At 45.8% G+C, this 12,415-nt stretch overlaps 1 protein-coding gene across 11 annotated transcripts in view; it reads left to right on the forward strand.

Annotated features, from left to right (window-relative positions):
* CHD2 (chromodomain helicase DNA binding protein 2) overlaps positions 1 to 12,415 on the forward strand; it is a 91,591-nt gene that overhangs the window by 61,152 nt on the left and 18,024 nt on the right. For all 11 annotated transcript variants that reach the window (XM_076347976.1, XM_076347973.1, XM_076347974.1 and 8 more), the window contains 15 exons: positions 700 to 833; positions 1,505 to 1,730; positions 2,472 to 2,572; positions 3,253 to 3,297; positions 3,455 to 3,630; positions 4,298 to 4,422; positions 5,051 to 5,267; positions 5,896 to 5,985; positions 6,782 to 6,972; positions 7,983 to 8,171; positions 8,677 to 8,839; positions 9,229 to 9,381; positions 9,896 to 9,967; positions 11,169 to 11,318; positions 11,946 to 12,094. In XM_076347976.1, the coding sequence (XP_076204091.1) occupies positions 700 to 833; positions 1,505 to 1,730; positions 2,472 to 2,572; positions 3,253 to 3,297; positions 3,455 to 3,630; positions 4,298 to 4,422; positions 5,051 to 5,267; positions 5,896 to 5,985; positions 6,782 to 6,972; positions 7,983 to 8,171; positions 8,677 to 8,839; positions 9,229 to 9,381; positions 9,896 to 9,967; positions 11,169 to 11,318; positions 11,946 to 12,094 (2,181 nt within the window). The remainder of the gene's footprint in view (positions 1 to 699; positions 834 to 1,504; positions 1,731 to 2,471; positions 2,573 to 3,252; positions 3,298 to 3,454; positions 3,631 to 4,297; positions 4,423 to 5,050; positions 5,268 to 5,895; positions 5,986 to 6,781; positions 6,973 to 7,982; positions 8,172 to 8,676; positions 8,840 to 9,228; positions 9,382 to 9,895; positions 9,968 to 11,168; positions 11,319 to 11,945; positions 12,095 to 12,415) is intronic.

A 12,415-nucleotide genomic window follows, 5' to 3' on the forward strand; every position in this document is an offset into this window, starting at 1 on the left:
CAGTCCCTCTTAGAGAAATGTGAGGAGATTTGCATAATGTTTCTAAAGCACTCTCAGATGAGATTAAGAATTGCAAATAATAGATTAAAATGAGTAAAATGAGCTGTGGTAGATTGGACCAATTTTCTGAGAGTGGCTGATAGGTAATGCCTTGGGACAGAAAGTTGAGACATGGTGGAGGTAAAGCATTATCCATTCCCCAATATACCTTCTCACCTTTGGGTGGCCCTAATAAGGGACTTGCAAAGAGCCACCCGAAGAATATTTTTTGGTGGTTAAATGTTCATCAGAGATGGGAAGTGTAGTTCCTAGGGCAGTGTAGGCACCCATGCAACCTTTCGATGCTCTGCAACCTCCATTGTTAAGCATAAAATAATCTTTCACCGGATAGAGGAGACTTTGTTGATGGTCTTGCTTCTGCTGCAGGGATTGTTCCACCTCCTCATGAAGCATCTGGTGTTGGCCATGGTCAGAAAAAGTATATGGACAAGATAAAGTATTAATCTGATAAAGTGTAGCTATCTGAGTGTCTCAGGAAAAAATACTGAACGGCTAACTTAAGAAATGCATGTGCTGAACATGCACTGAACCCCAGGATAAATGCTGGAGAAGGCTTGCCTCCAGTCCATGCCATTCTGTGTGTTTCTGGACTGGGAAGAGTCAAGGACTTTTTATCAGTTTGGTTTTGATCTTGTTCAGTTACAAAGAAGATGATGATTTTGAGACGGATTCTGATGACCTGATAGAGATGACTGGGGAAGGAGCTGATGAACAACAAGACAACAGTGAAACTATTGAGAAAGTCTTGGACATCAGGCTTGGAAAAAAAGGAGGTGCGTAGTTCTGGAAAAAGCCTTTGTTTCTGATGTCAATCATGTGCACTCACAGTTTCTCTTGACCTGGTGCAGTGCTTTTGCAACTTCAAAGTGGAGCCAAGGGTTGTTTCAGTGCTCTTCACCCTTTCCTCTGTGCCTCTTATTTATGTCTTCTAGCAGCTTTTGTAAAATCTAGTATTGAAAAACCTAAAATGTCAAGTTTATGTGCTTGGCAGCTTTCATTTAGCGTGCACGCATTTTAAAGATGCATTCATTGTTCTGCAATTCTTGCTTTTCTCTTCTTTGAAATATAAAACAGATCTTCCAGTAGAGTCAGTTTTCATAACGGTAGAGTCAGTTTTCATAGCTCTATTGACGAAGCCATAATGAAAATAAAGCTGATGTTTTGTTCTCATAGCCTTACAAAAGTGTTTTTGTAAAACTGAATGGTCGTGAACATTTTCAAGAGACTTTTGAATTATACTTAAAGCATTTATGATCGAGAGATTTAAAAAGATTCTGTTGTATGGAAAACTTTTGTGTGCCTGTCTTATTGGGTTGCAGAATCTGTAGGATATTCTTTGTGCTGTCACAAAAGATGTGTTAGAAAAATAACTTTCTGCTCTAATGCAGTTCAAGTCCAGTGCTTGGTAACAAAGGTACCGACTGCAGCCTGATTTCTTTTGCAGCCACTGGTGCTTCCACCACAGTGTATGCAACTGAAGCCAATGGCAACCCAAGCGCTGACTTTGATCCTGAAAAGGATGAGGGAGAAGTTCAGTACCTGATCAAATGGAAAGGCTGGTCATACATCCATAGCACATGGGAGAGTGAAGAGTCCCTGCAGCAGCAGAAAGTGAAGGGCCTGAAAAAGCTAGAAAACTTCAAGAAAAAAGAGGAGGAGATCAAGCAATGGTATGCTTTACTTCAACCAGTGATTTGGTCTTGGGTGAATCTTTTTTAGCCAGAGGTTTGCAGAGTCAAGGCCGAAAACATTTGATTTCTTCTTGCAAAGCATGTTTCATCCAAAGCAGCTGTTTTTGGTGCACAACACTCACGTCTCTCTTTCCCTACTGATGAACATCTCCCCTCATAGAAATTATGTCTGTGGCCATGGTGTTGAAAGAAAGAGGAAGAGGCATGAACTCCACAATATTGCCACTTCCCAGGCTTAAGAATTGGGGTAGCTGATAACAAATAAATGCTGCACAGATTCACCTGGCCCAGGAGGTGACATGAGGGCTTGCAGCCTTATTAACCCTTGTTAATTATGGGCTTGTCTGTATGCAAGTTTTTGCATCGGTTTATGTCTGACCTCCCCGGGAACTATAAGGGGAGCTACAGTGTGTTTCCAAAGTGATAAAGCTGGAGTAGCAGCTTCCATCTCTGATTCTGGTTTTGAGACAGATTCTTGCAGCAGAATAAGGCGTCATTTAACAGGGAGACAGTATGAACATCTATGACATTTGCTTCTCAGTAATGATTTATAATTATAGGAAGCTTCAAGAAACATGTCATATAAGCAGTAGTCTGCTTCAGTGACTTGTCTGAATGACAGAACCATATAGGAAAGTAGAATTTCTGTATGTGGCCTCTATGAGCATTATGACAGAAGCATTATAGTATTTTTTTATTTTTGCTTTTTTTTGCATCTAGGCTGGGCAAGGTATCACCTGAAGATGTGGAATATTTCAACTGCCAACAAGAGCTAGCTTCAGAGCTGAACAAACAGTATCAAATAGTGGAGAGAGTAATTGGTAAGTGAACTCAACACTTTTGTAAAGGGGTGAAGAAAGATGTGGGAACTTTAGTCTCTAGTGACAGCAGAATGAGTGTGCAGCACTCTCTTCTTCCCTGCCCTCCAGTATCTCTGAGAATAGAACTAGTGTTAAGTGTATTTCAGTGTGTGAAATTCAGGGATTTGAAAAGTAGAAATCCATGTTTACGGATTTGTATTTACAAGCAATACAAGTCAATCACTCTCCTTGCCTGGAGCATGGGATGGTACACTAGTTTCCAAGGGGATGTTGAAGTTGCTGCTGCTGGTGGAGTTCTTTGACTTCCACCCTTTGGATGCAAGGTGTTTGCATCCAAAGCAGCAGTACAGGCCTGGCTTTTGTGAGGGCCACTTTCTGTGACGTTGTGGGTTGAGGGTGTGGTTAGGCTGCAAGGCAGCTCAGGGGTTAGATTTCCATGATTACTTATTAAAAATAAAAACAGGACTTACTGAGCACTTCAGTATTATCACAGTCATGTCAGTCAGAGGTGCTGGCACCCAGTTGCTTTGGGAATTGGCTTGGAGAACTGTTTAACCTATTTCCAATACAATTTCTATAAAAATGCATGGGGTGTGTGGCAGTGACAGCCTGCCTGCCCTGCTCCCTCTGCTGGATGCCAGCACTCCAAGCCCTTCTTTCCCTTCTTTCTCCAAACACAGCTGTGAAGACCAGCAAGTCCACAACGGGACATTCAGATTTCCCAGGTAAAGGAGCATTTTTTGGTCCCTCTAAACTTTTTCTTCTAGCTGAGACCTGTCTTGTGGTTGTATGGGTGGTTCAGACTGCCCCTGTGAACCACGCTTGTGGTTCAGCCACAGAACCATAATTGCTGAGGTTTGGGCTTTTTTGCATATTTTGCAGCAAACAATCGCAAAACATCCTCGAATGACCCTGAATACCTGTGTAAATGGATGGGGCTGCCCTATGCTGAGTGCAGCTGGGAAGATGAGGCTCTGATAAGCAAGAAATTTCAGCACTGCATTGACAGCTTCAACAATCGTAACAACTCCAAAACGATTCCTACCCGGGACTGCAAGGTTTGCTTGCTTCTCTTATCGCCTATTGCTGGGTTTCTGCAGGCTGGGTGATGACGCAAGCAGTGGGAATGTGAAGTTTTGTCAGGACAAATGTCAGAGAACATTTTCCCATTCTCCCACCAGTGTTTGAATGGTTGTTTGCTGCTCTTGTACTTTAGGCAGGGATGTGAACCCCCTTTTGGTTTCATTTACTGTGTGCACAGTGAGAATGTCATGTCGCCCTGGGGAGTGGGAGGCTTGCTTAATCCCTGCAAAGTGCTTCCTCCTCAGAAGGAGCTGCTGCAGAAATGCAAAGTTTTAGTATGGTGAAAAAACAGCACACCTGGGAAAAGAGAAAACCTGCAAGATGCTGATACAGTGGAGGAGAGGGACAGAGATAATGGGAGGAAAAACAAGAGGACAAAGAAGAAAGTGGAGCTTATTCCATCTAGTGTGCATTACGTACAGCTTACTGCACGCTTGGGGGGACTCACAGCCCTGGTCATCAGACCCAGAGGACAGCAGGCAAAACATAACACTGTGGAGTGGTTTTCTGAACTGCAGTCGTAAGCACGCGCTAGGAGAATGTGGACGGACTTTAACCAATGAACAGATATACATTCATTGCTGAATTTTCAACCTTACTTTGTCTTTTTCTTTAGTGGGCTTACAGCATCTTCTTTTCCAGGTATTGAAGCAGAGACCGAGGTTCGTTGCCTTGAAGAAACAACCTTCTTACATTGGCGGTGAGAACCTGGAGCTGCGAGATTACCAGCTGGAGGGCCTCAACTGGCTTGCTCACTCGTGGTGCAAGTACGATGCTATGTGGTGTTTGTTTTGTCTCCTGATTTTTGTCCCAGTAGGATCTGACCCTCTTGTTTTCAAGTGAGGCCTTTACCTGTCCTGCTTCTGCAGCTTGAAGGATTTCAAATGTTATCATGCCCAGCTGCATTGCAGACACCGCAAGCAGGAACTATCTAGAGCATGAACTTAAGAAACCTTGTGCGAAAACAAAAAGCATTTTCCCTGTCTGGGCCTGTTCACGTGCTGGACTTGGCTGCTGTGTGAGCCTAGTGCATGTCAGCCCTAATTTTCCATTGCCCTAACTGAAAAAAAGGGTTCTGGCTTGGCATGCTTACACACTTGTTGAAGTCTTTGAGAAGTGTCCTTCTTAAAATTAGGCTACTGACTCCCCTCTCCTTTTGCCTTTGTCCTTGCTTGCCAGTTTGGAGTAATCATAGTCTGTTCCTTTTTACAAGTTGTTGTGCCTTGTACAGTCTGGATGTCCCTGGGATCCTCTTGGAAGTGTTCAGATAAATGTTTTTGCACTGCCCCCTTTCTGTCCCTGTCGTGGATTGCTATTCATGCTGGTGCACAGTAAATTAGTAGTGGCGGAAACACGCACTCAGACAGGATTTATGTTTGTTCTCTTCCTTTTCAGGAACAACAGCGTGATCCTGGCTGATGAAATGGGCCTGGGCAAGACGATTCAGACAATATCATTCTTGTCGTACCTCTTCCATCAGCACCAGCTGTATGGCCCTTTCCTGGTGGTGGTGCCCTTGTCCACTCTCACCTCATGGCAGAGAGAGTTTGAAGTGTGGGCACCCGAGATAAATGTGGTGGTTTACATCGGAGACCTCATGAGCAGGAACATGGTGTGTAATCAGAAAGCAAAGGATGTGGGATTGGGTAGAAACACTGGGTGCAAAGCAGCAGCTTCTGTGTAACGTGTGTGACACATTCTGCTGGAGAGGCTGACGGATAGTACTGGCAGTACTGCAGGCAGCTAGAGCTGGTGCAGCTGAGCACTTGGGTATAATTCACTGCTGCAGGGACTTTTCTGCCTTATTTCCCCTCTTAGAGTGAGCACAGGAGTACCGGCTTCCCTCAGAGGGTCTGGAAACCACTACTGCGCTGGGCTGAAACATGCTGCAGTAAGGAGTATAGCAGTGTAAAAGTGCTTGCCTCCTGTGTTCTGAATTATTCGGGCAACGAAGCACACAAATGTTGAGTCTAGTGGTGTCACCAGTGAGATGATGCATTCATTTGGCAGATGAGGGGTAATGTCACGACAGCAAGTTGTTTTGACCTTATTTTGTTACCGGTGCAAGGGCAGTTGAACCACGTGTGCACTACAACAAGCTGCTCCTTGGGCACCCTGCGCTCAGCAAACGGCACCTTGAACAACAGGGGTTTTGGACTTGGGTGGAGTCTCTGGCTATAGCATTTAACTCTTTCCTTTCAATAAGATTGGTTGAAGTTAACATTTGTCTCCTCTCACAGATACGTGAATATGAGTGGATCCACTCTCAGTCTAAAAGGTTGAAATTCAATGCACTTATCACAACATACGAGATCCTCCTCAAGGATAAGGTGGGTAATGGTCCAAGGATTTTCTTATTTAGACTTTCTCTCGCAAAGGGGGAAGCCAGCCCCCAACTAGTGGGTTTCACCTCTTTCCTCTGTGGTGATGGAGAACGTACAGCTACTATTTGCTTTTGCTTGCCAGTAATGCAGAGGGAATGTGGGACACCCATTGCAGTGTCTTCACTCTTGTACTGTGGCACTTGTGTTATTCTTTATACTTGTAAGACACCAGGCAGGGCAGTAGTTGGATTTTACCTGGTTTAGTTTAGGCTAGTTAAGAGGACAAAACATTACACTGAACCGCTGGCCACACTGTTAACAATATCTGGATTTTTACACTTAGGAGAAATCTGTCTGCTTAGGAAATGCTCATCAGCCCTGTCAGTGCATCACTGAGTCCTAGCAGAAAACAAGAAGCTTAATACTAATGCCAAAAAAAAAAAGAAAAATCAAAACTCTCAGGTTACCTTAACTTTACAGGCTTGGTTATCTGCTCTCCTGCTGCTGCTCCAGTGGGACTAGTGCTACAGTGGGGCCCCGGGGGCATGGAAAAGGTGGATTAAGATAGGTATACTTGCTGAAAGGCTATTCAGATATGGCAGGAGTGCTATACAGCGTGGCTAATTTTCACCTTTCCTTTCTGGGGAAGCAAAACTAGTCTAGGGCTGGGGCAGGACACCCTGGAAAGCACACGCTGCAGTGCTTTCTGGCCGTGGAGAGAGAGGTGTGTGCAAGGTGGTGGGGCTTGTCTGACCCAGCGTCTCCTTGGGGCCTGTTTTTTTTTTTCCTTCTTTTCCTCCAGGCTGTTTTGGGAAGTATTAACTGGGCCTTTCTAGGCGTGGATGAAGCCCATCGGTTGAAAAATGATGACTCTCTGCTGTACAAAACGTTGATTGATTTCAAGTCCAACCACAGGCTGCTGATCACCGGCACCCCGCTTCAAAATTCACTCAAAGAGCTCTGGTCCCTGCTGCATTTCATCATGCCAGAGAAGTAAGTCTCCTTTTGGTCCTTCAAAAAATAACTCTGTGTCCATTCTTGTCCGTTAGATGGACTCAAGGGAGTGCAGAATGGCTGAAATCCCTGAATTAAACTCAGTGGAGTTAGAGCAATGAAAGGGGAACAAACATTGGTGGGGAAAATCAGAGGTTAAATGACTAACACAAGGAGTATTTCTGGCAGCAAATTGAATGGGGAAACCTAATACATGTCTTTCAAATCTGTCTGCTGTCCTAAAGCCATCTCTAAAAAGCTAAACTTGTTTTAAGCAATCATCTCAACCATTTCTGAGGTTTCCAGTACATTGCGGTTCAGCCACCCTCGCCAACCATTTTATGGCAGTCTCTAGGAGTATTGCTCAAGGATGGTGCTGTCTAGTGATTGTTCGTGTGTCCGCATTATAACAAATGTTTTGTTTTCTTTAAAACAAAATGGGCTGAGACAAGTAAGCCCCAAAACTCGCCAAAATTCTTTGATTGCAAAAAGAGCTGTCCCCCAAATTCTTTTTGCTGGATCACAGAAAGAGTGAAGGAAAGATTCGAGGTCTCCCAAGTGGAGGAGAAGAGCAGATCTCTGCATTTCGAAGGAGCTGTTGGAGGAAGCAGCAATCAAAAAAAGCCTTCAAAGCAGCGTAAAACATAGTCCAGTTGTCAAAGCCCTGCCTAGGAGAGGGCACTGTGGAAAGTTCAGAAACTGCTGCCAGGTAAACGCCAGCAGGAGACAGCAGAGCAGAATTCTGGAAAACCTGGGATTTTGGGTCCTGGGAGTCAGTGTGGAGCTCAAAGATAAGATGTTAGGAAGGCACCTAAGCCCAGCCTTCTCGCTTTACCACCAGTCTGTTTAGTTAGCCAGAGTAGAGTGAACCTTTTATTCTCCACTGTATCTCCATCAAATTGATGATCTCCTGTCTTGTTTTGCATCGGGAGCATATCTGGTAGATGATGTTTGGTGCAATAAGACAAAAGGTATTCTGACCCCTCTCTGCTCCTTGTTTCTGTTGCTAGATTTGAGTTCTGGGAGGATTTTGAAGAGGATCACGGAAAAGGTAGAGAGAATGGCTACCAGAGCCTTCACAAAGTCCTGGAGCCATTTCTCCTACGCAGAGTGAAGAAGGATGTGGAGAAGTCTTTGCCAGCCAAAGTGGAGCAGATCCTCCGCGTGGAAATGTCTGCTTTGCAGAAACAGTATTACAAGTGAGTCATTAAGTTACTGGGAGTGCCAGTAGAAATGGGCACATCTTTCTGTGTGCCTTGGGAATATGTTTCAGTATACTTTGTCCTTCAGAATGCAGTGTGACAGCCATCACCTGTTAGCAGCAGGGGCTTCACGGTAGGAATCTGAGGTAGGGTCTTGTGGTATCTTTTCCTCTGTAGTAGTCTGGAGATGCTTTTTTAGTGTGTTACAGTTCAGCCGGCCAGTTTTGCAGGATAGGAGCAATGGGGTTTTTTGGGGGGGAGTAAAGCATCCCACAAAATTGTGGTGCTATTTGATGTTAAACTGTAATAATATCAAGAGGAAAGTAAGATCAGGGTTTCTAGTGAGGACACAGCAGTATCCTGTAGAAGTGAAGAGAGGTGGAGGGAGGGGAGTAGTCTGATGCCTGAACAAGATGTCCCTGAAGGTTTTATTCCTTGCAGGCTCCAGCATGCCCAGCCTGCACTGTGAAATGATCTGGACTTTTTGTTTTCTTGCCTGCAGGTGGATTTTGACAAGAAACTACAAAGCTCTTTCAAAGGGAACAAGGGGGAGCACATCTGGTTTCCTGAACATTGTGATGGAGTTGAAAAAGTGCTGCAACCACTGCTACCTTATCAAACCTCCTGAGGAAAACGAGAGAGAGAATGGCCTTGAGACACTGCAGGTGGGCAGTGTCTTTGGTTACCGTTTGTTTTTCCTTAACTTTCCCCTTTCTTTTGTCCTCCCACCAAGGTAAGATCTGGTGAAGCCTTAGCTTCTGCTGCTTCTCCATTTAGAAATAGTCCTCACAGCTGAGCCACTGAATCTCCTGCCTTCCCCTTCCGCTGTAGGCAAAGTTTTGTGGCCATCTAGAGTGGGAGTTGCATTCAATATAAGATATATCTTGAATGATTCATTTTGTGTGTGGCCTTTACTGTGTAAATCCGGATGATTTGATTAGAGATGTATGGGAGAAGCATGACCCCAAAAGAACCAGGTCTCTGCATGTCTCTGTGTAGTGTACATAAGGGTAAGGTTGGAAAGCATCAGCTGGAATGACGGTTACTTCTTCAGTCTCTGATCAGGAGCAGTGGAAAGCTAATTCTCTTGGACAAGCTGCTGACCAGGCTGCGGGAGAGAGGCAACAGAGTGCTGATCTTCTCCCAGATGGTGAGGATGCTGGACATCTTGGCAGAGTACCTGACTATCAAACACTACCCTTTTCAGGTGAGAAACATCAGCATGGAAAACAGTGGGGTTCACTTGAAAATTCAAGAAAATGCAGAGGGAGCCTGGGCAATGGGAGTCACTGAGTTTCCCAGAGGTTGGTGGCTGGGATTACAGGTTGCACTTAATGAAGTACACTGGAGGGAACTGGGAAGTCCCTTAATTTCAGCACGGCCCCATCTCTGCAGAATGCCTCCTCTGACAGGCCCCTGCTTTGGTCTTTGTCCTGTGATAAACCCCGAGGAGAGGATAGCAAATGCAGAGACCCTGGCTGGGAGCCTGTAACGGGAGCTGCAGTGTCACCCGCTGTGTGACTAGTGCCCGAGCATACCCCCCCCTTGCCCTTGCAACACAGCGGGCTAAGGCAGTGCAGTTATTTTTAATTGGCGGTTATTTTTAATGATTAAATGCTGCAGGCAGGGAAGGGGGCTGTAGGGCTCCCAGAACTTGAGTGCAGCAGTTCCTCAGGGCTCCTTTACCTTCTTTCTTTTATCATTATTGTTGATTTTTCCAGCGCTTGGACGGCTCGATCAAAGGGGAGATCCGAAAGCAGGCGCTGGACCACTTCAACGCTGACGGCTCTGAGGTACCGCAGCTGGGGCTGTCCTGCCTCAGGAGGGGTCCGGGTGGGCTGCCCGAGCAGCGGGCGTTTATGGCTGAGCCGCAGGTTGTGACTGCCAAGAGGGGATTAGTTCAGTTCATTTCTTTTTACAGGACCCCAGGTAATTTTAAAGACACAGATATAGCAGGTTTTGCAACTAGCTGTATTGCTTATTTTAAATGTCCTACATCCGAAGAACAGGGCTGCACGTCACATCTCCAGAAAGTCCCAAAGAGGCTGGAAAGAGCCAGAATTTAGCAATTCTCTCCCCGTAGTCTGGGGAATGAGACGGTTGCTAAATGATTCTTCCAGTCTGAAACTGGTTTTGGATATGAAATGGCAGAGGGAAAAGGGGGATTTTAAGTGTCGGCAGGCAGTGGAGTCTGGTGTTGGAGATGAAAGGCTCCAGCGTAATAGGAGAGGGCATCTCAAACCTCTCATCTGGGCTTGCTGACTCACAGTGACTGGTGCAAGGCACTTGTTTTGTGCCACAGTCAGCCCAGCCGTGAGAAATACCTTTCTTCACTCCAGAAGCCTGGACTGGAGGGAGATTCTTGGCTGACACAGGAAATACAGCAAGGTGTTTCATGGTCATGGGAAAGTTAACAAATAGAAGCGAGAAGGAGACAGCATTGTGGGTGGGAAAGGAGCAGGAATGCCCACAGAAGCTGCCCTTTCCCCTCTCCTGGGGGCATCCATGGGGGCTCAGGCATCCTGGCTCTAACCTGGTATCCTGTGCCCTTGGGCAGTGACTCAAACAGTCTGTGTTAGTTGCTGATCTCACCCCCAGCAGGCTTCAGGCAACAAAGCGCATGTATTTGCCTGCTGCCTTTGTAGGAGTCTGGTGGGCAGCGTGGTCTGACCTTCAGAAGCGACTCCAAGGTGCCCTTGCCCTGAGCTGTTTGCATTGCTCTCCCATAACGATGCATGCCGAGCCCTTCCTGGAATAGCACACCTTTCACCCCTGCCAGCACTGCCTCACCTTATGCCTCGGCTTAAAGACCAGCGGTACTTAGCCTGCGTGAGCAGGGTGTGTGGGATGGAAATCCTTTTTCTGCTTTAAGAGGCACGATTGCAACAGAGCCCTCCCTTCGTTTCCTTGCATGGCTTTGAAGTTACTGCTATTTTACATCCACGGTTACAGGCTGGCTAACTCATGGATGCTTTTTCTGCCCCCCCCCCCCAGGACTTCTGTTTCTTGTTGTCAACACGAGCTGGAGGGCTGGGAATTAATTTGGCCTCTGCTGATACTGTTGTTATCTTCGACTCGGACTGGAACCCCCAAAATGATCTTCAGGCTCAGGCTCGGGCTCACCGGATTGGACAAAAGAAGCAGGTCGGAAGAGTTACCTGGGTCATTTTCTTTGTGGCTTCAGTGTGTGCATCCACATGGGCTCCCACCTCATCAGAGCTTCTGAAAACCATGGTCTTTTTTCCCCCCGGTCCTGACTCCAGAGAGTACTGCCAACCCAAGGGCAGCTCATTTAAAAGCCAGGAAACAAAAAGTCAGCCCAAATTTGCCAGATGCCAGGTCATTCTATTGGCTTTGGGTTCTGGGATGGTTCAAAATCAAGAACCCAAACAGTGGCATGGCAGTTCTCGGCCTTGTGAACTCTGTTCTTTCTTGCCCTGAAAAACTTAGAAAGTAGAACATCCACCTTTACTAGGGTTTTATTAGATCTGTGAAAAGTTTGATGCTAGTTTGGATTTAGAGTGATTGTTTCAGAAGGTTTTCACACTGTGCTTAGGCACACTACAAGATCTGTGTTAACCAACCTGATTTTAACTGGTTCCCTTGAGATAGAAAAAGAATGCGCTTGTTTTTCTTCTAAAAAACCACATCTGTATATGAAGAGACAATGTCAGCAGACCAGTCTCTGCAAAACAACTGAGTGATGCATCGCTGTGTTAGCAGAGCATGTTCAGGTCCAGGAAATAGCTCTGTTCTTTTTTTGCCCTTCAGGTGAATATTTACCGCCTGGTCACAAAGGGTACGGTAGAGGAGGAGATCATTGAGAGGGCCAAGAAGAAAATGGTGCTGGATCATTTGGTGATCCAGCGTATGGACACCACTGGCCGGACTGTTCTGGACAACAACTCTGGGCGATCCAAGTAAGTGATTGTGTCGGGATGCAGAGATGTCTGGTACAGCATGTGGCATAGTCAGCTTCACCTGTTGGTATTTCCCAATATTTATGTGATAGGGTACAGGGCAGAAGGCTAGTAAATAATGGCAGCTTCCACTGATTTGGCTTACGCAACTGTTAATTTGGACACAAAGGATAAAGATGATCGGAAATAAAAAACTAGTTCTAATGCATTACCTGTTTTTCCTTCTGTCTTCTTCCCAGAGATCATCCTGGTCTAAGGGAACCTGGTGGTGGTGGAACAGCTGCAGTTTGGCAGTGACCTCAGACTCTCCCCATTTCCCCT

The sequence above is a fragment of the Aptenodytes patagonicus genome, chromosome 10 (assembly GCF_965638725.1).
Source record: "Aptenodytes patagonicus chromosome 10, bAptPat1.pri.cur, whole genome shotgun sequence".
In the NCBI taxonomy this organism is placed as follows: Eukaryota; Metazoa; Chordata; class Aves; order Sphenisciformes; family Spheniscidae; genus Aptenodytes; species Aptenodytes patagonicus.